The sequence below is a fragment of the Rhineura floridana genome, chromosome 5, assembly GCF_030035675.1.
Source record: "Rhineura floridana isolate rRhiFlo1 chromosome 5, rRhiFlo1.hap2, whole genome shotgun sequence".
NCBI classification, from domain to species: Eukaryota; Metazoa; Chordata; class Lepidosauria; order Squamata; family Rhineuridae; genus Rhineura; species Rhineura floridana.
Window position 1 is genome coordinate 81,302,547 of NC_084484.1, and position 25,794 is coordinate 81,328,340.

The following is a 25,794-nucleotide window of genomic DNA, read 5'->3' on the forward strand; positions in this document are numbered from 1 at the left end:
TTTATGAACTGGAGATCATTTAAAAGGCCAATTGGTGAACTACGAACATATTTTCTTTTCTTACATCTAACATCCTAATTTTAATTCCTGGCCTCTATCTTCTGAAGCCAGCAAATACTTAAGGATATTGCTGGCATCTGCCTCTAATGAATTATGGAAGTATAATAAAGTTATTTTGCTTTGCTCCGCACTTCTCTTCTGAATTTTCCTACAGCTTGTATATTTTTGTTGCTGCTACTCTTTATCAGGAAGTCAAGGCATTAGTTGCTTTAATAAAATGTTTAATAACTAGCAGCATACTAAAGAGGAGTGACTGATTCAGTCGGGTATAGCCACAGAGTTGCCTGTATGAGACTGATATTGCTACCACTTACATGGATGGTGTAGGGATAGGGTGACAGTGAGGTTGGGGCTGCATGGACACATCAGCGGAGTCAATCCTCGCTCCTGTCCCACTCCCACCATGTCCAGTAAGCAGCAGTAAGACCAATGTCAGGAGGGCAGCTCTGCAGCACCATGCCAAACACTCTTGAATTAGAATTAAATAAATCACTGAGAGGTGATCTCAGAACTGTCCCCCTGACAGTAATTAGGTTTTCATTTGGAAGATCTGCATTTCAATGCCCCTTTCATGATGTAGTAACATATAGACAAAGATGATCAACACTGAAATTAAAGCTCGTATATAAGTTGTAGTTGCCAACATTTTTATGAGCGTTCATTTGCCACAGAGTTGCCAAAGAAATGTATTATGTTATAATATCATGAGGCATATATAGAGTTGGTGGTGGGATTCTCTTATATGGAACATTTCATATGGGGAAACCCAGTGCCATTTTAATAAGCAACATACTAGAGTACAAGAATTCCTTTATATGAATTCTCTGTTGCTATTTATCAGCTAATAAGAAATATTGGCACATTCAGATAAATGAAAAAATTAAGCTACCATTCATTCATTACAGTGATGTAAACTATGTACTGCTCTGAACTGTACTGGGCTTTAGTAGTAGTAGTTGTAGTAGTAGATGTTTTTAATTTATTGCTTGCCCTTCACTATAAGGTCCCAGGAAGGGTCACAACAACTAAAATACAATATTAAAATAGTTTAAAACAAATTTAATGCGAGCCAGAGCACTGAAGAATTTTGCCAGAATGTTTGGTCAGCGGGAGGGAGCAGTCTCAATATGGGTGAGGTTGAGTGGTACAAACATGATCACAGAGACTTGGAAGAGTGGATCCATGATATAATGGGTTTTCCTTAAGTGCAAGCATTTCAAAATGAAAAATTATTTGTAGATACGTTCTGCAGAGTGAGACTCCCTTTATCCAGTATTCTTTTACATGGATATCAGGATTGAAAGAATTATGCAAGATACTACTGAAGCCCATGATAATGTCCAGTGGAATTTTTGATACCTTTCTTTTGAATTTCAGATACCCACAGTAGATTGCATTCTGTTTATGAAGCACCCAAGGTCAGCACCAGGCTTGAGTATGCCCTCAGCATACTGCCAACATCCATATCCCCCAGTGGTTCAGGGCCTGGCAAGACTGTAGTTATTATTCACCCCCTCCCTCTAGATGGGTATCTGAGGCACTGACACCATTAGAAGCCAATCAACTGCTTAGCTCAGAGTGGTGCAGGACGTTTGCCATGATAAAACTCTTGTGCTGCAATTCTCAGTTGCAAATTGCATTGTGGGAGCTGTGCTGGCTGGTTCCAGACTCAGTGGCTCCCAATAGTGCCCACACTATACCTGACAAGTTCAACCAGGTGGAAAGGATGACTGGGTTGTTGCAATGCTGCCAGCGCTGGCCACCATGGGGTCAAGGCAAAGTGGTATTAGCCCTTGTAAGCTTTGCTATGGTGCAAGGGACCAAGAAGCTACCAGGGTATGCTATGTGCTGATGCCAGTTTCAAAAGAATTAGTGCATAAGTTCTTTTGTTTGATGGAAAACCATTCCAAATCCCCTTCATTCCATGAAACTATTTGTGTAGTTCTTTGGATCTAGTCTATGGTATCTTGGAGCTGATTCATACAAAATATTTTTATCTTCAAAAGCAGCCCAACCATCTTTGCTGTTCACAGGCAGCTGTGATGCATCAGCTGATCGCTAATATAGTCAGTGGCAATTCTAGTGATTGCAGCAGCTAGAAAGATGCTGCTGCAGGAACTGGAGTTGACTGCTTCCGTGATTACCCCAGCTCACGCCTTGCATTTGTTCATTTGAACAAAAAAAATACTGTGCTCAGTTGTACGCAATTAGACACTGACATGGCAATGTTCTTGGTCTAACCTGTTGCTGCATACAACAGACGACATCTGTGCTCACAAGCAGGTCTGCTGCTAGATAGGATGCAGTTCATCAACGTCATAAGTTGATCTTTGATGGAAGGTCTGTTGCATGTTCCCCCTCTCCATGCCAAATTGATGTGTTTTTGAGAAAAGACCATAGTCTGTCTTGTGACACAGAAAGATATACCTTTTATAATTATTATATCCTCTGGCAGAGAATGAAATAATGTTCTGCTTTGCAATCTGGAAAATACATAAAAAATGTGGGGCGAAATGGATGTCATTTTTGTCAGTGTGATGTGTTCCATTCAACATGTCTGTTTCACATTTTCTCTCTGTTTCCCACCTCATTTTAAAATGGATAATACTTGCTTTGAGCTTTGAGTTCAGAATTATGTTCTGACTATGCTTACCAAGTTGTTGAATAATTTTGTGTAAAACTTTTTAAAGTTTATATTAGAGTGGTAAGGCGACCTTTGTACTCCCTAGCAGTCTTCAGCAAAGATTGCCCATCGTATGTTTACATAAATGTCCTATGATATGGGCAAAACACCAGAATAATTTATTCAGTCATCTTAATTTTTTTTATTTTTAACCTATTTTTTACTTTATTTTTAACCTGTGAAGAAATCAATGTTGCTAGGATTATAACTGTCAAGTGTATATCAAAATGTTTTTCCTATTTTAAATTATTTAACTCCAAATCTAATAATGCAGTTATTTTGACATGAACATGTTATGTACTGTAATATTTCCACTTAAAACAGACATTTTCATTTTACAAAAGATGCATGCAGCAAGACAAAAAGAATACAAGGGAAGTGAGTGACAGACTGAGCTATTTTATTTACTAGATAAAAACAAATAATCCTATTAGTGTTGGATATTATGAACTTGGAATTAAAATACTGAGCTATTTATGTGGCTGCTTCCTGTTTTTATAGCTGTGAGTGGGTTTATAACTAAGGGATTAAATTAGTAACTGAAATAGTGACAAGTACATTAGATTTGAAATCTTATTTGAATCCCTGTAGGAACTATTTCCCCTTTATATTAGTTAGAGGAACTTTTGGGGAGGAGCTATTCTGGGAATACAGGAAATTAACTTATTGTGTGTGGATTGTTCTTGATTGGGTTAATGCATAAGTCAATTTGTTTTTTGTGTTTGTTTTTTATGGGGGTGCATATGTGCACAAATTCAAGTTTTTTTAAAAAAAAATCTGGATGTGTGAGAGACTTAATAGTTATCCCAATAAGAAGTACGTACCAGGGCTCCAGGGTTTTTCAAATAGCAGTACCATCTTAAAAGAAGCATTCTCATTTTATTCTAGCATGAGGAATGCCTCTTCTAAGTTTACGTCTGTTTTTATACAATACTGTGCCAAAATTTCTTTTAACCATGACATCTTGAACAAGCCAGAATTACTCTCGCACACGACCAAAGAAACCACACCTTTGCCTCCTCAGCCAATGCCCATCTGATGTCCTGAATGCCTTTGTAGTGCTCCTGTAGATGCACAGCCTCAGCACATCCCCACTTTATTTACCATTGGCTACTGCATATATAGTGCATGGAACCCTCCACATAGATTTCTGGCTGCTCTTCACACACTGAGAGCCAAACAATCTTCCCGTCTTTCCCTACATCATAGACAATTTGTCAGCAATGGTGCTGGGGGGGGGGAAGCTAATGTATTAAATAGAAAAGGTTAGTATTGTATTCAGAATGGCTTTATCCATAAGAGGCTCCTTCTTTGGGCAAAGTGTGACAGTGCCCTGCCAGCCAGGGCCCCCCAGTTGCAGCCAACACTCTCTCTAACCAGGCTCCTACCATCATGAATGAGTCAAAAGTTATTTGCACTTCCTTGAGCTCCATTCTGATCTCCCTCCTGTTGGCTGCTATACACGTATCTGAGATCAGTCTTCTGTATGCAGATTACTGCTGTCCCATGTATAATAGATGGAAATATTGGAAATTAATAGTGTGGCTACTCTGAGTTTACCGTTGACATCTGGAGAGCTTTGCAAAAATAGGTCTGCAATTGGTACTCTTTGTATAAATTACTGATCAACTATCTTTCTGCTTAATGGCTATTACAGCATAGCTGTTTACAATGTTACAGTTAAGATGAAATCATTTCCATTAAAGTTCCTTTCCTTAATGCCCCTTTTTTCTTTTTTGCAAAAGGTTGTAGCTCATCCACTTTGGGGTGGACCTGTAACCAGGGCCAGTTCTAAAGGGCGGCCAGGTGGGGCACTGGCCCAATGGCCCCTGGAGCTACAGGGGGCCCTCAGCTGCCCCTCTTCTCCCCTTCTGTGATCCGCAGCCCCCCACGCATAGCACGCACGCGTGCCATCAACAAAGATGGTGGCGGCAGTGTCATCCCCTTAGGGAAACCGTGGCCGCCATGTTCGTTAAGGGCAATGGTAAAAGACAGCAGACAGGTAGGTGGGGGGGCCACGGGCGTGCACACGCACGGACACACACGCTGGGAGCCAGGGCAAGCTGATGCCCAAGGGCCCCGGCATTCCTGGAGCCAGCACTGCCTGTAACTGTAGCCTCTCAGCAGTAGCCAGCATTGCTGCCTCCTACTGGGAGGGGTGAGATGAGGGATCTAGTCTCTTTGGCATCTGAGAAAGTCACCTGAGAAAGAGTTGTTGATGGAATATGTAGAGCAATCCTGTGTAGGCCTACTTAGAAGCAAGTTCCACTGAGTTCAGTAGGGCTTTCTCCTATGTAAACATGTATAGGATTGCAGTCTGTATCCAGTTTCTTGGGCATGTTACTTGTCTTCACGTCTTGCCACTTTTGCTTTTTGTGAAACGGGTTTGGGGAACTGTTTTGTTGCAGTAGCATATATCATTAACTTTGTGTGTTTTTTATCTCTGGCTCTGCATTGGCAGCCATGCCCTCTGTCCCACGACGTCTTATAGGCAAAAGTTGGCACTGGTTTCATCTTCCACACGTGTAACCATCATGCCAGCCTACTAAGAGTTTAGTTGTGCTTTTAACATACACTCCTGGATATTTTAGACAACTGTCCCTTTACATTTTTCTCTCTGTGCAAAGCAGCAACAGGGCTAGATGGGTTGACTTTAGAGGGATGGCTTGACAGGAAAGAGTTTGGTGGGAGGAGTCTTTTGCCAGGCAGAATGAGGAGGGAGCGTTACTTCTGGAAAATCATCAGCAACAGTCACCCTGCCTGGGCAGTGTTTTCATTTTCTGGTCCCTCTTGCTTTGCACCTCAGTGACTGGGATAAGGTGCCAGAACAAATCAGGATTAAGCCAGGATTCTGAATTTGATGTAACAACAAAACACAGTTAAAGCAGGATGGGATTTGTAAACCAATGTCATGGTTTTAAATTGTGGTTTGCTGCTGTAAACAAAATTAGCCCATTATTTAACTACAGTTAGATTAAACAAATGATGCCTTAGCCTTATGTGTAAACGCAGCCATTATGAAAATGGAAATGGACTGCCTTCAAGTCGATCCCGACTTATGGCTACCCTAGGAATAAGGTTTTCATGGTAAGTGATATTCAGAGGGGGTTTATCATTGCCTTCCTCTGAGGCTAGTCCTCCCCAGCTGGCTACGGCATGCTCAGCTTGCCACAGCTGCACAAGTCAGCCCCTTCCTTGTCCGCAACTGCCAGCTGGGGGACAACTGGGACTATGCTGCTTGCCCGCGGCTGCACAGGTGGCAGGGCACGTAACCCCTGAGCCACTCACTGTGGGGGTGATCTTTAGCTGGCCCTTGACACCCAGGAGACACGAGCGGGGATTTGAACTCACTGGACTCCCAGCCAGGCTCTTCTCCCCACTGTGCTATACCAGCTATACCAGCCATTATATGCATCATATAAAAACAAAGTATGCTTCTTTCCTCAGAAATATTTATTTTACCCATATGCAAATTTAATTGATAGGTAAATCAGTTAATTGATTAAAACTGATATGATTAATTAACATTTATTTAATGGGGTTGCAGAGCTCTACTAATTAATATGGGGGTTATATCTAGTGATGTCCCTCTGCAGACAGAAGCATTTTGATTCAGTGGAGGCTGACAGTGGAATGGGAAGTAGGTCGATCTTTTTTGGTTCCCCATCCCGTCTGCCACCTTCCTGTCTGCTCCAGAGGGTTGGAACACCCTTCATAATAGTGTGGGACTGGTGCAGCATGAGGGCTATGGGGGAAGGAGCAATGGCAAAAATCATGATGTTTGTGTCAGCTTCAGGGCTGGGTGCTGGGCAGTAACGAAGCAGCCGGCAGTTAGCTGGGCAATAAATCAGCCAAGGCCAGGCAGATAACGGAGGCCGGCTGGCAGAAGAAAGACTTGACAAACTAACCAGTAGCAGTGTCCAAGAGCACTGTCCAGGTAGGGAAGCAGAATTCAGAAAGCCAGGGGTCCAGTCCGAAGGTCTAGAGGCTAGCAACGGCGTTATACGTGAGGAGTCACAACCGATGTTGTAGTCAGCAGTCTGCCGCAGCCACGAACTGCCTTTTATAACAGACTGCCTAAGCCAGGTGCCCGTGATTAGTCTCCCAGCTGCTCAGAGCTGCTTGTTCTTAAACGACCCGACCTCTTCCTTCGTTGCTGTGCTACTCGCTGACATCTCCTTTCTGCAGGGGGGAGGGGAGCCTCCTGTTCATGCCCAGAATCCGATTGAGGGGCTTCAGCCAGGTCCTGGACATTCTCCAGCTGGGGAAGAGCCAGAGTTGTGTCCTCAGCGGTTCCACTAGTTCCTTCTCCTGGATCTGCCAACTCTGCCTCTTCGTCTTCCTCCAAGTCCTCTGAAGGGGCCATGACATTTTGCTTGTTCCACTGCTGTCAGATCTTGCTGAATCAAAGTGCCTTTTGCCAGCAGAGGGACATCACAACCCTATCAGACAATAATAATGATAATATAAATAGAAAATACTGGTGATACCACAAATACATCTTATATGTAATGAGTTTCCACATGCGTAATCATACTCGGTTGCTATTCTTGGGACTGTTTAACTACTTCCTGCTGTTTATCCATATTACAGGTTTTACTCTGAAGTTACTGTTCTGTGGATGTTAATCAAAGCATATAGTTTTGCTAGATTAATAATGTGTGCCTTTCTAACACTGTGGAATTTTATTTTTCTTGGATTTGCATATTTTAAGACTTCTATTGATATTAGAACATATTAACCACTTTTGAAATATGGCCATATTGCTAGCTGTTAAGGCTTCCAACATCTACGTTCGGTGGTTTTGTGAGCAATGGATCAAATTAGATTCATCACTCTTGGCTTGTGGTGATTTGAAATTGAAATGGGATATATTAAGGCACCCAACCACACTGATTACATTGTAAGCCTCATTTAATTTCATACATTCACACATTACAGTGAAAAGCAGATTTTAATGCATGATTGTGACTGTACCTTGAGTGACTCCAAAGGTCATCTGTAATATGTGCATAATTTGTTACTATTGGATACCTAATTAACAAAAAGAATCTTAACAACTATGTACTACCTATATCATCTAAAGTGTGTGCTTGTGTCCAATAAACATAAACCACAAACATAGGGATATATTGTTCTGCAAGAGCCTATTGATCAGTTCATGATAGTATAAAGCAACAGGGCACAGTTTGCTGAGAATTTCTTTTGTGGAAACTCCACTGAAATGAATGTTTAACTATGCATATATTGTACGGTTGCTTTTCATTTCTATGGTATTTTCACAGTGAATGTGCCAGGGTGGAAGTGGAGTTGCTTATGTTCCTTTCCACATGCTCCAGTTGTCATTTGAAACCCCACTATAGATTTCTCAACCCCAAGAAGCACAGATGGTGATAACCAGGGTTCAGGCCTCTTCTGGTTCTGTGCTGTGGAAAGCTTTACCAAGTGAGGTGCATCAGGACCTATTGCTGTTTTGTTTTAGGAGAATAATAAAAACATTACTGCTTTTAAAAAGGCCTAATTGCTCTCTTTTTTGCTGGTGCATAATATCTTAATCTTGTTGGCTATTTTGGCTTTTGTAATTGGCTTTGATGTCAATAGTTGTTATTGTAATGGGGATTGTTATATATTTTATTATTTAGTGTTTTTGATTGCAAGCTGCCATGACTTTGCAAATTTAAGTAAGGTATACTTTTTTTAAAAAATAAAGATATTATGTATGCATTTTGTGAAGTACTTTTTTCATCAGTCCTGAAACAAGGACCTATCAGATTAGTGGGGTGACCCCCAAGCTCTGGTGTTATGTGAGATGTAGAAAAATTGAACACACCAAGTTGTTCCTAATTTTATACATTTGTTTATTTATTTATTTATTATTTTATATACATCCCGCCCTTCCTGTCAGCATATGCTGGTCTCCGACCGTAATAAATCATAATTTATTCATTCATTCTTCCTCTCAGCAGGAGCCCAGGGCATTTCTGTTGTGTCTTCTCTTTATATTGCAATCCTTTATATTGCAATACATTTTCACTCAGAAGTAAGATCCACTGTGTTCAATGAGGCTTACTCATTGTGTGTTTAATATTGTAGCCATAATGACGTTTTAAAACTAAAATACTTTCATATAGGGAAGTTACTTGAATGATCATTTAACGATCATAGTAATTGCTCATTTCAGTAACTTTTTAAGTTCTGAGCTTGGAAGATTACTTTAAAAAAGTAATAAGTTACAGTTGCATGGCCCAAAAAGTAGTAATTACTGTTATAATTGCAGTTGCTCTGAAAGTAACTGATTACTTTACTTTTACTCAAAAGTAATCACTACAAGTACATTTTAGTTACTTTTTAAAAAAAATTGCCTGCAAGGTGCTGGCCTTGGCTGCTGCACAACTAAGTAGCCTAAAACAACATTAAAAATAAGAACACACACACACACACAGGGTAGTAGAATAATTTTTTTATCTGTAAGATTAACAGAATGGCATAACAGAATCTCATATCCCCCCACCCCACCCCTAGCAATGATGATACCCCAACACACATATAATTCACTTGAAATCAAATTTTAACTTGAAATGCTGCTTTTACAATACATTTGTTATGTCTCAAAAGAACAGAATGCTCGAACAGCACGTTAGACAAGGAATGTCTTTTTACAGATTACGTTGCCACCAGTACTGAACAGGCGTTCTACTGCGGTGCTTGAAGGTATGCCTGTGTTGTACTGCAAAAGACAATGCCGCACCCCGTTCAACTAAAGCACATTTTGATCAATATGGTAATCCCCTATCATCAAAGAAAAATGCAAACTTTAGTACTTTACTAGTTGCCTTTGTAATTCTTTTTGACAACAGTATAAGTTAGAGGTAACTTAATCCTGTACATACTTACCAGGAAGTAAGTCCCACGGAACTCATTGGGTAGACATGTATGCACAATTGAACTGTCAGAAGCAGAACTGAACAGACATAACGTAGGTAAACAGAAAATGCACATATCAAAAGTAATCCACCTGCATAAACGTTATCCCTTCTCCTGCAATTAAAAATGTGGTCTTGCCCAGCATATAGTGAAATGTATGGAATTTACTACCATAAGAAGCAGTGATGGGCACCAACGTGGATGGCTTTAAAAGAGGATTAGACAACTGCATGGAGGATAAAGCTATCAGCGGCACCTAGCCATGATGGCTATGTTCTACTTCCACTGTCAGAGACAGTATGCTTCTGAATATCAGTTGCTGGAATTACAGGTGAGGAGGATGCTGCTCATGCACTCCTGTTTATGGTCTTCCCTTTAAGGCATCTGATTGGCCACTGTGAGAACAGGATGCTAGGCTAGATGGGCCACTGGTTGAATCCAGCAGGCTCTTCTTGTGTTCTTGTACGTATTGCAACAAACAACGAAAGTTACTTGTGGGGCCTTACAGATCAGGGATAGCCAACATGGTGCCCTCCAGATGTTGTAAGACTACAATTTCAATCATCCCTGATAATTGGTTATGTTGTCATGATGCTGAAGTTGGTTCCTAGTTCCCAGTTCCTTATTTGCTTGAAAGTTCAAAACACTAAAAAACAAGAAAAGTTCACAGCTACAGCAACTTCATAGGAAAGTTAACACGTCTCTGAACCCTAAAATATATGTTGGGGTACCCCATATCATATATCGCTGTGATCTGGGGACTCTCCCTGTTAAAAATAACAAATTTATTCAATTAAAATTATCAGGCTTCTGAAATGCTCATAAATGCATAATGATGTCATAAAATCATAAAAAATAAGTAATTGAGGGTGCACATTCCAAAATCTGCTCTGGGCCGGGACAGATCATACACTCCAGGAAAGGGGAGGGTGTCCTCTACGAGATGCCAGTACTTCCCGCCTGGCCCAGAATTTCTGTTGGATTCAGGGCATGTATAAAGGCATCTATGCACAACCAAAAGAGACAATAAGCAAAGCAAAGAATAAATATTTGGGGGTGTTCACCACAAAATCTTCTCTGGGCCAAGACAAATCAGACACCCCAGAAAATGATAGGGTGTCCTCTATGCTATGCCAGTGCTTATGGCCAGTGCTTATGATCTATGTGGATTTTTAAAAATTTTGTATTGATCTTCCCTTTTACTTACTTTGTTATAGCTCAATTATTATTTTTAAAAGCCATTGATGTTGGTGACAGAAGGACTTGTGGCAGGGTCAACAAACAGTGATTTCTTGAAGAAGATGTAATTTCATAGATGACACTCTAAAGCATGCATGGATGGCATTTCATAGAACATAGTCTCCTAGATTCATGGACGTATGATATGTGGTGCCCCAAATAATCTTTTAGGATAGGCACTCCAGTTTCTTATTTTCTTTCCTCTACATATTTGCTATTTTTCTAATATGTGTATGCCCTTGTCTGTACCATACATAAAAAAGAAGCTCTGAACTGGGTGGGAAGCCTCTCCTGCATGCATGAATGTATGACTTGTAGTGCCAAACACATGTTTTGGAGTGGGAACCTGCAGTTCCTTATATACGTTCTACATTGCTTGTTGTGCATAGATGCACATATCCGTTTCGTGTGTCCACAAGAAAATCCATTCCAGGCAGGATGCAGTAGCATCTCGTTCAGGACACTCTCCCCTTTGCTCAGGTGAATGATGTTTCATGGCCCTACAGCAGATTTTGGAGTGGTCACCCCAAATTACATATTTTTCTCTACTTACTCTTCATTATTTTAGTTCTGCACAGATGATCTTATGAGTGCCCTGCGCCCAGCAGAAACTATAGGCCAGGTGGGAAGTACTGGCATCTTGTAGAGGCCACCCTCCCCCTTCCTGGAATGTATGATTTGTCCTGGCAGCAGGGATGTAGTTGTCCAGGGGCTCAGGGAGTCCTAGACCCCTTACTTTTTGGGGAGCGGGGTCTCTATGTTTCCAGTATCATATGAGCTGATGGGCATAAAAGGGGAGAGTGTTAGCCACTGAGAAAGGTCTTATAATATGCTTCCTTGTCCTTTCCTGCTGATTGGAGCCAATCAGAGTGAAAGGAGGTGAGTCACCCACTGAGAAGACTCTTTTTAGTAGCTAATACTCTTCCCTTTCATACTGATCATCTCCTAGGGACATCAGTTGTTGTGGGAGAAGGCATTAACAAGGACCTCATTCTCAACCCAGAAGCAAAATAAGGAGTGAGGGGGGTCTGGCTGTGGCTGAGACTATCATGAAGGTCCCCTGCACTTCTGAATTTGCCACTACACTTCTTCCTGGCACAGTGCAGATGTTTGGGTGGGCACCCCCAGTTTCTTACTGTTTTCTGCATATTTTTGTCGCTTTGGGTTGTGCATAGATGCCCTTATCCCTACCCTGCACCCAGCAAAAGCTCTGGGCCAGGTGGGACACACTGGCATCTCATAGAGGACACCCTCCCCTTTCCTTAGGTGTATAAGTTGTCCTGGCTCAGAACAGATTGTGGGGTGAACACACCCAGTTACTTATTTTTCATGATTTTATGACATCATGCATTTATGAGCATTTCAGAAGCCTGATAATTTTGATTGAATAAATTTGTTGTTATTCTTGACGGGGAGAGTCCCCAGATCACAGCAACATATGATACAGGGTACCCAAACATATATTTTGGGGTTCAGAGACATGTTAACTTTGGCTTGGAGTTATTGTAGCTGTGAACTTGTTTTTTTTTAGTGCTTTTAACTTTCAAGCAAATAAGGAACTGGGAACTAGGAACCAACTAAAGCATCGTTAGGTTATCTGAGACTGATGGGAGTTGTAGTCCAACAACATCTGGAGGGCACTATGTTGAAGACCAAATTAGATTAACACAACTCCCTTCCCACCTACCCATCTGTTTCAAACACACCCAGAAAAGTATGTATGTTAAATTCTGCCTGACAGTGCGTTCCTTTCAGAGGTAAAAATTGATCTGCAATCCTATATACATCCATTTAACTCAACGAGGCTTAATTTGGAGTAGACATATATAGGACTGGACTCCACCAGAATACATTTCAGCATTTCAGGGGCTATACTTTATTAATGCTGTACCAACTACAACTACCAACTGCCGCTTATGTACATATATTGTCTCAGCCTAAGCTACCTCACAGGGTTGTTGCAAAGACAAATGGGGGTGGGAATGGCAATGGTCATGGCATTCACAAATCAAAAATAAATCTGCACACACAAGTAATAAGATGTCTGACAGATAGAATGTTAACAGGTGAAGTTTTCCCCCCATAATTGTATTTTCATACAAAAAAGGCTTACTCCATTTAATTTCTACCTGCCCCACAGCTATCCACAAGAGCCTGATCTCCTGCAATGCCACCCCTAAACCATGCAAGAACTCAAGTAAAAAAGAAAAACCAACCACAGACTTTGGGCTTTTTTTAAAACAAAAAAGAACATCTATAACAGTATGAAATACGATATTCTCAGGCAAAAATAAGTTATGAGACAGTAAAACCCACACAAAGCCTTGACAAAGAGCAACAAAAATACTCTGAGTGTGAGCATTTTCACATTTTAAATTTTTACTCATTGTTTTTGCTTATTTATTGCCTTGGGCCAGTCCCTAATTCTCAGCCTAACCTACCTCACAGGGCTGTTGTGAAGATACAGAAGGCAGAATTAAAATGGGAAAGAAAGAAAGTAAGGCTGCAATGCAATACATGTCTGCTCAGAAGTAAGCTTTATTGGGTTCAATGGGACTTACTCCCAGGTAAGTGTGTACACAATACACACTTGCCTGGGAGTAAGTCCCATTAAACGTAATGGGACTTACTTCTGAGTAGACAAGTACTGGATTGCAGGTTAGTCCTTGTATTACATGCATCAAATTTTACTTGTCTTAACCAGATTAATGCATCTTTGTACTATAAAGGGTCATATTTTTTCTCTCTCCACCCCCACAAATGGGAGTAAGCTCCATTCAACATAAAGAGACTTACTTCTGAGTAGACTTGTATATATTGTACTGTAAGCCAGCTATGCAATCATTTTTAACAAGTGCCTGTTTCAAACTCTTTGCATTTACCATGAGGAGGAGGATTTGCACAAAACAGCTTCCAGGGAATATCTTCCTCACAAAGGAAGGGCAGGAAAGAAAAGTGGAAGCAGCAGCTCTTTAGGACACTGGCTGCTTGCTTCTGCAACTTCTGCCTGCCCCTCGCTCACCCTGAAGACTTGACTTTTGGCTCGCAAGCTTTGCGCACCACACACACACACACACACACACACACACACACACACACACACACACACACACACACACACACACACACACACACACACACACACACACACACACGTCGTCTCTCACCTCTGCAGCCAGTTCTTCATGTTCATTTTTCTGCTGCCTCCTTGCTGTCCCTCTCTTTTCTCCCTCCACTCCTGTCCATTTTTTAACAATTGTTTTCTCCACCCTGTCTCGCTCTCCATCTCCTCCCTTGTCACCTCCTAAGCCCCCACAGAGCACAAGGGAAGAGTGACGCTGCACAGAAACCCAATTTGAAGCTTATGATTTTTATCCACAAATCAGAGGAGCAGAAGACTTCCTGTGCTCCCCCCCCGTAACGCCCAATAGTAACTCTGGAAATGTTACAGTTACAGCTCAAAAGTAATGAAATTATTACTCGTTCTATTACCAGCAAAATGTAATGAGGTTACCCTCTCATTACTCAAAAAAGTAATAATTACAAGTAATTCTTTATTTGTACCTAGTTACTTCCAAGCTCTGGCTCTGAGATTACCTTCTTGGAATTTGGAGGACAGAATTGTACAAACTATTCTTAAATGTGGCCACATTAAATATTATAAAATGTCATTATGATACTTGCTTCTTTCATTATCCTAATAATTCCTAACACTGAGTTTGCATTTTTACATGTATTTAAGCATGCAAAAATCTGTGCTTAAATCTGCAGCTACAAAATATTTCATGTATACTTAAATGCGAAATAAAATTCATAAATTATCCATTTTAGTGTAATATTATTCTCTAATGGTGAATTCAAGAGTTCCATTTGGAAGCAAAATATGGACACCTAAAAATAAGAGAGTGGTTTACACATAGTGGAATACTCCCTAGATACACAGAAGTAAAGACTTTGGAAAATAGAAAGCAAAAAAAAAATGGCCCAACAAGGACTTGTGAGCTTCTCCAATTTAGGGCACAATCCAAGTCCTATTTTTGCCAGGTTGAGAGGAGGTGGGGTCTGGATGTGGCAGACCCCTAGTTGTGCTGGAAGGCTCCCGGCACTGCCAGGCTCTGCCAGCAGAAGCCCCCCATCCATCCCAACTGAGTCATGGCGCTGCCAGGACCCTTCCAGTGGATGGAGAGCTGGCGGTAGCACTGAAAATGGAGTGTTCCATTTGGGGGGGAGCCGTGGGGGGGCTTACACAACATCCAAGTCCCTCTCGGAGCATTTCTGTGGGTCCCAATCCCACAAGAATTCCAGCACAGTAGACAGGGGTATAATTTGTTTAATCTATACACAGAACATATCATATGGAAAGCGGGATTGGATCAAGATGGAGGTGTGAAAACTGGAGGGAGAAATATCAATAATTTAAGATATGCAGACGATACCATACTACTAGCAGAAACCAGTAATGATTCGAAACGAATGCTGATGAAAGTTAAAGAGGAAAGCACAAAAGCAGGACTACAGCTGAATGTCAAGAAGACTAAAGTAATGACAACAGAAGATTTATGTAACTTTAAAGTTGACAATGAGGACATTGAACTTGTTAAGGATTATCAATACCTCGGCACAGTCATTAACCAAAATGGAGACTATAGTCAAGAAATCAGAGGGCGGCTAGGACTGGGGAGGGCAGCTATGAGAGAACTAGAAAAGGTCCTCAAATGCAAAGATGTATCGCTGAACACTAAAGTCAGGATCATTCAGACCATGGTATTCCCGATCTCTATGTATGGATGTGAAAGTTGGACAGTGAAAAAGGTGGATAAGAGAAAAATCACTCATTTGAAATGTGGTGTTGGAGGAGAGCTTTGCGCATACCATGGACTGTGAAAAAGACAAATAATTGGGTATTAGAACAAATTAACCAGAACTATCATTAGAAGCTAAAATGGTGAAACTGAGGTTATCATACTTTGGACACATCATGAGAAGACATGATTCACTAGAAAAGACAATAATGCTGGAAAAAACAGCAGGGAGTAGAAAAAGAGGAAGGCCAAGCAAGAGATGGATTGATTCCATCAAGGAAGCCACAGACCTGAACGTACAAGATCTGAACAGGGTGGTTCCTGACAGATGCTTTTGGAGGTTGCTGATTCATAGGGTCACTATAAGTTGTAATTGACTTGAAGGCATATAACAACAACAAATAAATATTCCCTTGGTGGCCAAAGGAGACTACTGACTCCCTGGTAGGCCTGTCCATGGGAGCCAGCTCTTCCCTGCCAGCTCCCTTGCGCAGTTACTAATGGAGCTGGCGCTCAGCCAGGCCACCAGCTCCTGAATGGGAAGTGGATGTTTTTGAGCTTTCTGTCCCCCTCCTATTCTCCATCATTTGGATTTCAACAAGGTGCTGGATCGAGGTACCAGCATGGTTTTCTCAGCCCAGTACACTGTGTGAGAATTAGACCCTCTGTGTCCCCACACAAGAGGACACAAATTTGCATAAAATTTGCTTATTCTTTGGGTAGGACAGAGGACCCAAAAATAAATCACTGGTGACATACAATATGACTTCTGAGACAGTGTGTCAGTAAAGAACACTTTCCCATAATTGTATTTCCATACTATAAAAGGCTTAACCAGTTGAATTTCTGTGTGCTTAAAGACACAAGAGCCCTGCTCTCGCCCATTGCCAATCCTAAACTATGCAAATCTTATGAGTTGTAAGCCAGTTATCCATCTGCTGATGTTAGACACATAGTATTTCATTCAGTGCAAGACCAGGAATGGTAATTTCAGATGGGGGATGGGTCCAAAGGATTAAGATTTACAGCAACCGTGGTTCAGAGGTCCATGCTTGGATAAATTCAAGGAAAAATTGTTTAAAAACCAGGCAGTGTATTCTAAATCCATTTGTTGTGTGTGTTTACTCTTTATTTCTCATAATAACTACAGCCACCCTTTTTTTCCTGAGCAACAAAGACCTTTGACATGAATATACCTGCAACAACTCACCCCCAAGAATCCTCCTATTTTTCTCCCTTTGGGTAGGAAAGCAATTAACCACTCCCCATGTTCCTGCTGCAGTCAACTTAACACATACCAACATTTCCCTCCAGCATTTCAAAAGACTGGATAACAACACTGAAATTACACTGCAGGATTGTCGTACACTAATATCTTCTCCCCACCCACCCCCACCAGCAATATTAGGACAGCTGACATAACTTCTCCTTTCTCAGTTACAATCCACTGCCCCCAATATTTTATTTTATTTATTTATTTAAAATATTTCTATCCCTCCCTTCTACCATATAATAGGGCACTCAGGGTGGCTTACAAAAATAAAATCAAACACATACATAATAAAATTGTAAACAATAAAATCACAAAAACATTAAAATAAATTAAAATACAGAAAATACTACACACACACACACACACACACACACATACATACATATATATATAGGGAGTGGTACTAAAGGGGACTACAAGGATAAAATTTAACGTAGAAGGCATAAAATCAGTGTCAGGCTCTACTTTCAGTCCCTCCCAAAGGCTCTCTGGAACAAGATCGTTTTCAGAAGTCTCTGGAAAACCATCAGGGAGAGACCAGAGCAGACTTCTTGGGGTAGGGTGTTCCAAAGCTTGGGGGCCACCGCTGAAAAAGCTCTCTCCCGCGTGCCTGTCAGTTTAACGTCTTTCACTCCAGGCACGCAGAGGAGACCAGAGGCAGATGATCTTAAATCCCGGGCAGGTACATATGGGCGTAAGCGGTCCCTCAGGTACATTGGTCCAAGGCTGTTTAGGGCTTTAAAGATCAGAACCAGCACTTTGAATTGTGCCCAGAGCAAATTGGAAGCCAGTGGAGTCAATAAAGCACAGGGGTGATATGCTCCCTGCGTCGTGCTCCAGTGAACATTCACTCCAGTGAACTGTTTTCAAAGGCAGCCCCACATGGAGTGTGTTACAGTAATCAAGCCTCGATGTCATCAATGCATGTGTCACTGTGGCTAAGTCAATTGCCTCCAGGAACGGAGGCAACTGGTAAACCAGTTTGAGTTGGCCAAAAGCACTCCTGGCTACCGCAGCCACCTGATATTCAAGCAGCAGGGCAGGATCCAGGAGAACTCCCAAACTGCGGACCTGCTCCTTCAAGGGGAGTGCACCCCCATCCAGAACAGGTTGCAACCCCGTCCCTGGTGCAGTTTTTCCCTTGACCAGCAGTACTTCCTTCTTGTCTGGATTAAGTTTCAGTTTGTTAGCCCACATCCAGCCCTTCACAGCCTCCAGGCACCAGTTTAGGATGAGCATTCCCTCTCTGCAATCAGGTGGTAGGGAGAGATAGAGCTGAGTGTCATCAAGATATTGATGACATTGTACTCCAAATCTCCTGATGACCTCTCCCAGTAGTTTCATGTAAATGTTAAAGAGCATGGGAGACAAAATGGAACCTTGCGGTACCCCACAGGCCAACGGCCAGGGGGTCGAGCAGTAGTCTCCCAGCACCACTTTCTGGGTCCTGTCCATCAGGTAGGACCGGAGCAACTGTAAAACAGTGCCTCCCAATCCCATCCCAGCTAGACAGCCCAGAAGGATACCATGGTCGATCGTATTGAAGGCCGCTGAGAGATCCAGCAGCACCAATAGGGATGCACTCCCCCTGTCTGATGCACGAAATAGGTCATCAAGCAGGGTGATCAAGGCAGTCTCTGTCCCATGACCAGGCCTGAAGCCTGATTGAAAATGGTCTAGATAATCCAATTAATCCAGGAAAACTTGGAGCTGAGCAGCCGCTACAATATGGCTATTGTTTTTTAAAAAAAATTAAGTTGTGTTTTTAAATTTTTTTTGTGTTTTAACATTTATTTGTTTTTAATGTTTTTAATTGCTGTAAACCGCCCAGAGAGCTTCGGCTATGGGGCGGTATATAAATGTAATAAATAAATAAAATATAGTAATTATGGCTTCATTTGCATTTGCATTAATGAGGTAATTTTTAAAATGTTAGGTATACAGAGAAAAACAACATTTTGCATGAAATTAAACTTGAGTTAGAAAGAGCAACAATGTCTGTCTTTGCTGCTACCTTTTGCTTTGGGGTGGGCATACTATGGACCCAATTACAGCTACACTAAACGCTTGAATTTCTCCATTGTTTTTCCTGGGCAACAATCACTTTTCTACCAAGGAAGACAAAAAATAGCTTCAAGATTAACCAGGAAGTCCCTTCAAAATGAACCAGGTATAATGTGATTGTCATAATGCCTATTTAAAAGGCAGCATGGGCCCAAGAAATCCTTGGCTAGGATCTATTCTAGGGTTCAGACCCTCACAAGTATTGTAATATCATGGAGACTAAGAACATCACTTTCTGCTAAGTTTGAGCTTGGCATGGTAAGGAAAGCATAATACTGCCTTTTTATTATTAAGATATTTTTATTCTGCATTTTGTGCCAAACTCTAACCCTTCAAGATGGTTGGCCCTGACTCAGCTGTTTCTGCTGTCCATCCAGCTGAGCTGCCCGTCTCCGAAGGGGGCGACACCAAAGGAGGGTCGCCTGGGGGAGCTATTTCGGGGGTGTACAAGGGTGAGGGCTTATCCCTCTGTAAGCCAGTAGGGAGGGAGGGTTTTTAAACTGGTTTTTATGCCTGCCTGTCAGAATAGTTTATAGTGTGTTGGCTTTAAGAGTAAGGCTTGTGCCTGCCTTATAAAGGAAGGATGTGTTTTCAACAAAAATGGGCAGGGAAAGTGAACCAAGGGGCTACCATTAGTGTTGTAGAGGGCAGAGGGAGATACGGAGTGGGGAGGCAGTTATCAGAGGAGATGGCAGCACAACAGGGTCTTGGTTGCCCCCAAACTGTCTCCCCATTCAAATAGTTCAAATAGTCTGGATAGCCTTGGTGACAGTTCCCCTGGGTTGAAAATACTGCTTGTGAATGCCAGGTCAGTGAATGGTAAAACAACGGCCATTCAGGACTTGATCCTGGACGAGCACGCCGACCTGGCTTGTATCACAGAGACCTGGTTGGGTGAAGCTGGGGGGATTAATCTCTCAGCTTTGCCTGCCAGGTTTCTCTGTGCAGCAGCAGGCAAGACTTGGGGGATGGGGAGGTGGAGTTGCAGTAGTCCAGGTGCCCCCTCCCACAGTCTTCGGGGTTCAAGTGTATCTGAAGTTGGGTGGCCGGGACAGAATAGTGATTCTGTTGGTGTACCGTCCATACCGCTGCTCAACAGTCTCTCTTCCTGAGCTAGCTCGGGTAGCCTCAGTGTTGGTGTTGGAGTCCCCTCGGCTTATGGTACTGAGGGACTTTAACATCCATGCTGAGACTGCTCTGTCGGGAGTGGCTCAGGATTTCATGGCCTCCATGACAAACATGGGTCTGTCCCAAGTATTATCTGGTCCCACTCATGCTGCTGGCCACACTCTGGACCTTGTTTTCTGTGCCTGATGGGATGATGGTGACTTTAGTGTGGAGGAACTTTGTATAGTTCCATTATCATGGACAGATCACTACCTGGTTGGGTTTAGACTCACTGGGACTTGGGACCTCTGCAGGGGTGGGGGACTGATTAGGATGGTCCGCCCCAGGAGGCTGATGGATCCGGATGATTTCCTGATGGCTCTTGGGGATTTTCCTGTCACCTCGGCAGGCGATTCTGTTGAAGCCCTGGTTGACCTCTGGAATAGGGAAATAGCCAGGGCGGTGGACACGATCGCTCCTGAGCATCCCCTCGCATGGAGTGGAGCCAAACCAGCCCCCTGGTTTACCAGGGAGCTGGCGGTGATGAAATGTATGAGACGGGGACTAGAGCGACGTTGGCGGAAACTCAGAGTGAGTCTGACCGAACACGGGCTAGAGCCTATCTGAAGGCCTACTCCGTGGCAGTGCAGGCAGCAAATAAATTATTCTTTTCTGCCACCATTGCGTCTGCAGGGAGCCGTCCAGCGGAGCTGTTTTGAGTGGTCAGGGTTCTTTTACATTCTGGTCCCCGTGAGGGTAATACAGACCACTCAACAGCCCGCTGTCAAGATTTGCACAGCACTTTACAGATAAAATCGCCCAGATTCGCTCCAACTTGGACACTATAGTTGATACAGTCTCAGGTGATGTAACTCTGGCTCCTGCTTGCCCAATAATAATGGATTCTTTTCAATTTATACAACCCGAGGATGTGGACAGGACCCTTAAAGTGAGAGCCACCACATGCCTGCTAGACCCTTGCTCCTCCTGGCTCATTAAAAGTGCCAGAGGGGGGCTGGCTGAGTGGGTGAGGGGAGTGGTCGGTGCCTCCCTACAACAAGGCAGAGTTCCAGTGTGCCTAAAGGAGGCTGTTGTAAGGCCATTGCTGAAAAAGCCCTCCCTGGATCCCTCTATAATGGATAATTATCGGCCAGTGTCCAACATTCCATTTCTAGGCAAGGTAATAGAGTGGGTGGTGGCCTCCCAGCTCCAGAGATTCCTGGATGAAACGGATTGTCTGGATCCATTTCAGTCTGGTTTCAGGCCTGGTTATGGAACAGAGATGGCTTTGGTCGCCTTGGTGGATGACCTACGCAGAGAACTGGACAGGGAGAGTGTGTCCCTGTTGGTTCTGCTGGACCTCTCAGCGGCTTTTGATACCATCGACCATGGTATCCTTCTGGGCTGCCTTGCTGGGATAGGACTTGGGGGCACTGTTTTACAGTGGCTCCATTCCTTCCTGGAGGGGCGTACCCAGAAGGTGGTGCTGGGGGATTCCTGTTTGACTCCTTGGCCGTTGGCCTGTGAGATCCCTCAGGGTTCAGTTCTGTCCCCCATGCTATTCAACATCTACATGAAACCGTTGGGAGAGGTTGTCTGTGTCATGGCCCCATCGGAGGACTCATCAGATGAGGATGACTTGGGAGTAACAGCAGCAGACCCAGAAGCAGCAAACCCAGAAGGAGAAACGGAGGAAACTCCTGAGAACCCAGCTCCTTCTCCCCCTCAGCTGCAGAGCACCCCAGACACAGCTGAAGCCCTTCAGCCAGACGCAGGCAGTGAACAGGATACTCCCCCCTTACCTGCAGAACGTAGACAACAGAAGGTCAGGCAGAAGAGGGGCAGGCCTGTCCACTTAAGGCCAAAATGCTGATGGCTCACACCTGCTGACAAACCTGCTCCTTAAAAGACAAACCTTGGCTTCAGCTTGTTGCTGACTACAACATCAGGCGTGGCTTCGTGTGTTTCCAGATTCCCTGAACCTTATCTTGGACTGACCCCTTGGCAATTGAACCCGGACCTCTACTGACCTCGCTTCTGGACTTCTGGCTTGGCACGTAAGCTTGGAAAGGGCCTTGCCCTTATCACGCTTCATCCTTGTTAGCCTGGCAGATTTACGACCAGACTGCCAGCTAAGGACTTTCCTGCCCTGGTAAATACCCAGGAATTTCCAGCCCGCGCCTGCACTGCTGTCTCGGTGCTGACAGTCCGAGGGTTTGGGGTTCGGTGTCATCAGTATGCTGATGACACCCAACTCTATTTCTCCTTTCCACCTAATGCCAAGGAAGCTGTCTTGGTTCTGAACCGGTGCCTGGCATCAGTGATGGATTGGATGAGGGTGAACAAACTGAAGCTTAATCCAGACAAGACAGAGGTGCTCCTGGTCAGTCGAAGGGCAGATCAGGGAATAGGGATTCAGCCTGTGCTGGATGGGGTTACACTCCCCCTGAAGACACAGGTTCGCAGTTTGGTTGTGCTCCTGGACTCAGCCTTAAATTTGGAGGTCCAGGTGTCTGCAGTGGCCAGGAGGGCTTTTGCACAGCTAAGACTAGTACGCCAACTGCGCCCATTCCTGGAGAAGCCTGATCTGGCTATGGTGACACATGCCTTAGTTACATCCCGTTTAGATTACTGTAACGCGCTCTACGTGGGGCTGCCTTTGAAGACTGCTCGGAAGCTTCAGTTGGTACAACAAGCTGCAGCCAGAGTGCTAACTGGGGCTGGTTACAGGGATCATACAACCCCCCTTTTACAACAGCTCCACTGGCTCCCAGTTTGCTTCCGGGCACAATTCAAAGTGCTGGTTATAATCTTTAAAGCCCTATACGGCCTAGGTCCAGGCTATTTGTCAGACCGTATCTCCCTATATGAGCCTGCCCGGGTCCTGAGATCCTCAGGAGAGGCCCTTCTCTCAGTCCCAACACCTTCACAAGCACGATTGGTGGGGACGCGGGATGGGGCCTTTTCGGTGGCTGCCCCCAGGCTTTGGAACTCCCTTCCGAGGGAGGCAAGAATGGCCCCCTCCCTACTGTCCTTTCGTTGGCAGGTAAAGACTTTTTTATTCCGACAGGCCTTTGGAATAGAAGATGTTTAAGGATAGTGTTTAAGAGGTGTGCGGTATTGTTTTACTGCCTTAAATGCACTATCTTTAAACTCTTTTTAACCATTTTAAGTGTATGTTTAAAGGTTTTAATGTCGTATATAGTTTAATTCAAATTTAAATGCAGGTTTTTGTATGTTTTTATTATATGTATTCATTTTTATTTGTAAGCCGCCCTGAGTTCCAGCTTTGGAAAAAGGGCGGGGTAAAAATAAAGATAATAATAATAATAACAATATTCAAGAGAGAAAACTAAAAACAAACAAAGTCAGATCATAGGAGCAGCAAGACTAAAGCCAGCAGAGAGAGGAGAGGTAAAGGTAAAGGTATCCCCGCACTTATAGTGCGAGTCATTTCCGACTCTTAGGGTGACGTCTTGCGACGTTTACTAGGCAGACCGTATATATGGGGTGGGATTGCCAGTTCCTTCCCCAGCCTTTCTTTACCCCCAGCATATGCCGGGTACTCATTTTACCAACCACGGATGGATGGAAGGCTGAGTAGACCTTGACCCCTTCTACCGGAGATTCGACTTCCTCCTTCCATTGGAATCGAACTCCAGCCGTGAGCAGAGCTTCGGCTGCATTACCGCCGCTTACCGCTCTGCGCCACGGAGGATTTCAACCTAAAAACTAATGGAGAAACTTTGTACAATAAATTATGCTCTTACTTATTCCTTGCTACCAAACAATACTACTACAATATTAAACAATACATTAATCTCTGGATAGTCTATGAAGTCTACCTAACTAGCATAGGGTACCTGAAGACGCATCAGTTCTCCAGCAAGCAGCATGAACATCATACATGAAATGCTCCACTGGTCAATAGCTATCAAAGAAAAATTGGAACAGAACCGGATAGCCATTACTGCAAATCAAACTATTTATGCAAAAGCATCCAAAATTGTGTGGAAGCATCCAGAACAATTTCAGTCAGTAGTTCTAAACCTTGGAGAATTCCATACAGTCTGCAATGTAATCGGAATCATTGGCAAATCCTCTGTTGGAAGAAGTTCAGACTAACGTTTCACCGTTATAGGAGGACATACAAACAGCTACTACTGAAGACATCTCACAAATATTATCCACACATGCTTTGGCTACTACTTGTGATATGTTTGAAAGATATTTAGACCATCTCAGGAAAAGTAACAGAGACCTCTCATCCTTTTGGATGTCCTATATTGATATGGTAGACATTCTTCTGATAACATTTCGAGCTACAAGAGAAGGCAACTGGCCTCTGTATCTTGCTGATATATGAAAAATCATTCCTTGGTGCTTTGCATATGACCATCTCAACTATGCATGCTACCTTCCAGTGTCTTATGCTGACATGCTAGCACTAGAAAAAAATCATCCATTGGTGTATGACTCCTTTCAAAAAGGCAGTTTTTCTGTACAAATTAGGAAAGTGAATCCATTCAGAAAAAGCTCTGTTGACAGGGTTATTGAAGAGACTCTAAACAAAGACACACAAGGGTCATCTGGGACAACCAAATGTAGTAAGTGTCAAGATACTATTTGGTATCAGATGCCAGGGCTGAGTTTTTATGGATGCTTAGAAAAACAACAGACTCTTCATCAAAAAGTGAAATCATTCATCAGTCCCAAGAATCTAGAAAGATGAAACAGACATCTCAGTGATATATATATATTGACCAATGAATGGACCAAGCCTTTCAAGGTAATGAACCTTGTAAACATAGCTACTGGAGTGGTAGCTACTGGGGACATCAGAAATGACTTGTTAAATGCATATGAAAAAGGCAAAACAGCATATCATAATTTCAGAAGTCAACATCTGCATGAAGGTGTGCAGCCACATGTATTCCATTCCCCTTTGTCTAAACAAAGACTGAAGACTTTCACAAAGAAAAGAAAGACCATAAAACTTAAAGACAAGCAACTTTTCTCAAAGCAGACAGGGTATTTTTGCCCAGATGGCTATCATAGCTCAAAAAAAGAGATTTAGATATGAGGGAAGTCCTGTCTTATTTCTTCTTGGGCCCTTGCCATGGTCTAGCAATGCCACAAGGAACCATTAGGAAAACTGCAAAATTGAAGCTAATGGGAATGCTAAGTAAAAACTGTGAGCCTGCAGAATATATTTTGCAAGAGACTGCAGCATGCATCATTGATGGAATGACTTTGGTGAATAAATTAGTAGAGGTTCCTAAAACATTTGGTCTCCTTGCAGAAAAGCTCTTTTCCAGAATTCTTCATGAATCTGGTGCTTGCCCTCGTGTTGACATTGTGCTCAACACATACCACCCTATGTCTATAAAGAATGCTGAAAGAATTTGGAGGTCGACAGAGGACACCCCACTCATGCAAAACATCGTGCCAGCTCATCCTGTGAAAACTGGCAGCAGTTTTGGTGCAACACCAACAAATCTGAGCTTGTCAGATTCCTATGGAAAGCATGGCAGCTTCCAAAGTACACTGGGATGCTAGGTAGCAAAGTTATATTCATTATATGTGAGAAAGATTGCTGTTAAATGTCATCAACAACATTTGTGAAAAATGTTCCAGCTCTG

The 25,794-nt window shown here is 43.0% G+C and overlaps 1 protein-coding gene across 5 annotated transcripts in view; it reads left to right on the forward strand.

The window, feature by feature from the left end:
* POLA1 (DNA polymerase alpha 1, catalytic subunit) overlaps positions 1-25,794 on the forward strand; it is a 314,094-nt gene that overhangs the window by 229,049 nt on the left and 59,251 nt on the right. For 3 of the 5 annotated variants that reach the window (XM_061627350.1, XM_061627345.1, XM_061627347.1), the window contains one exon: positions 1,438-1,619. The exons of the other annotated variants lie outside the window; for them this stretch is intronic. In XM_061627350.1, coding sequence (XP_061483334.1) covers positions 1,438-1,604 — 167 coding nt within the window. In that variant the 3' untranslated portion in view covers positions 1,605-1,619. Of the gene's footprint in view, positions 1-1,437; positions 1,620-25,794 lie in introns of those variants that run through there. 5 annotated transcript variants of the gene reach the window in all.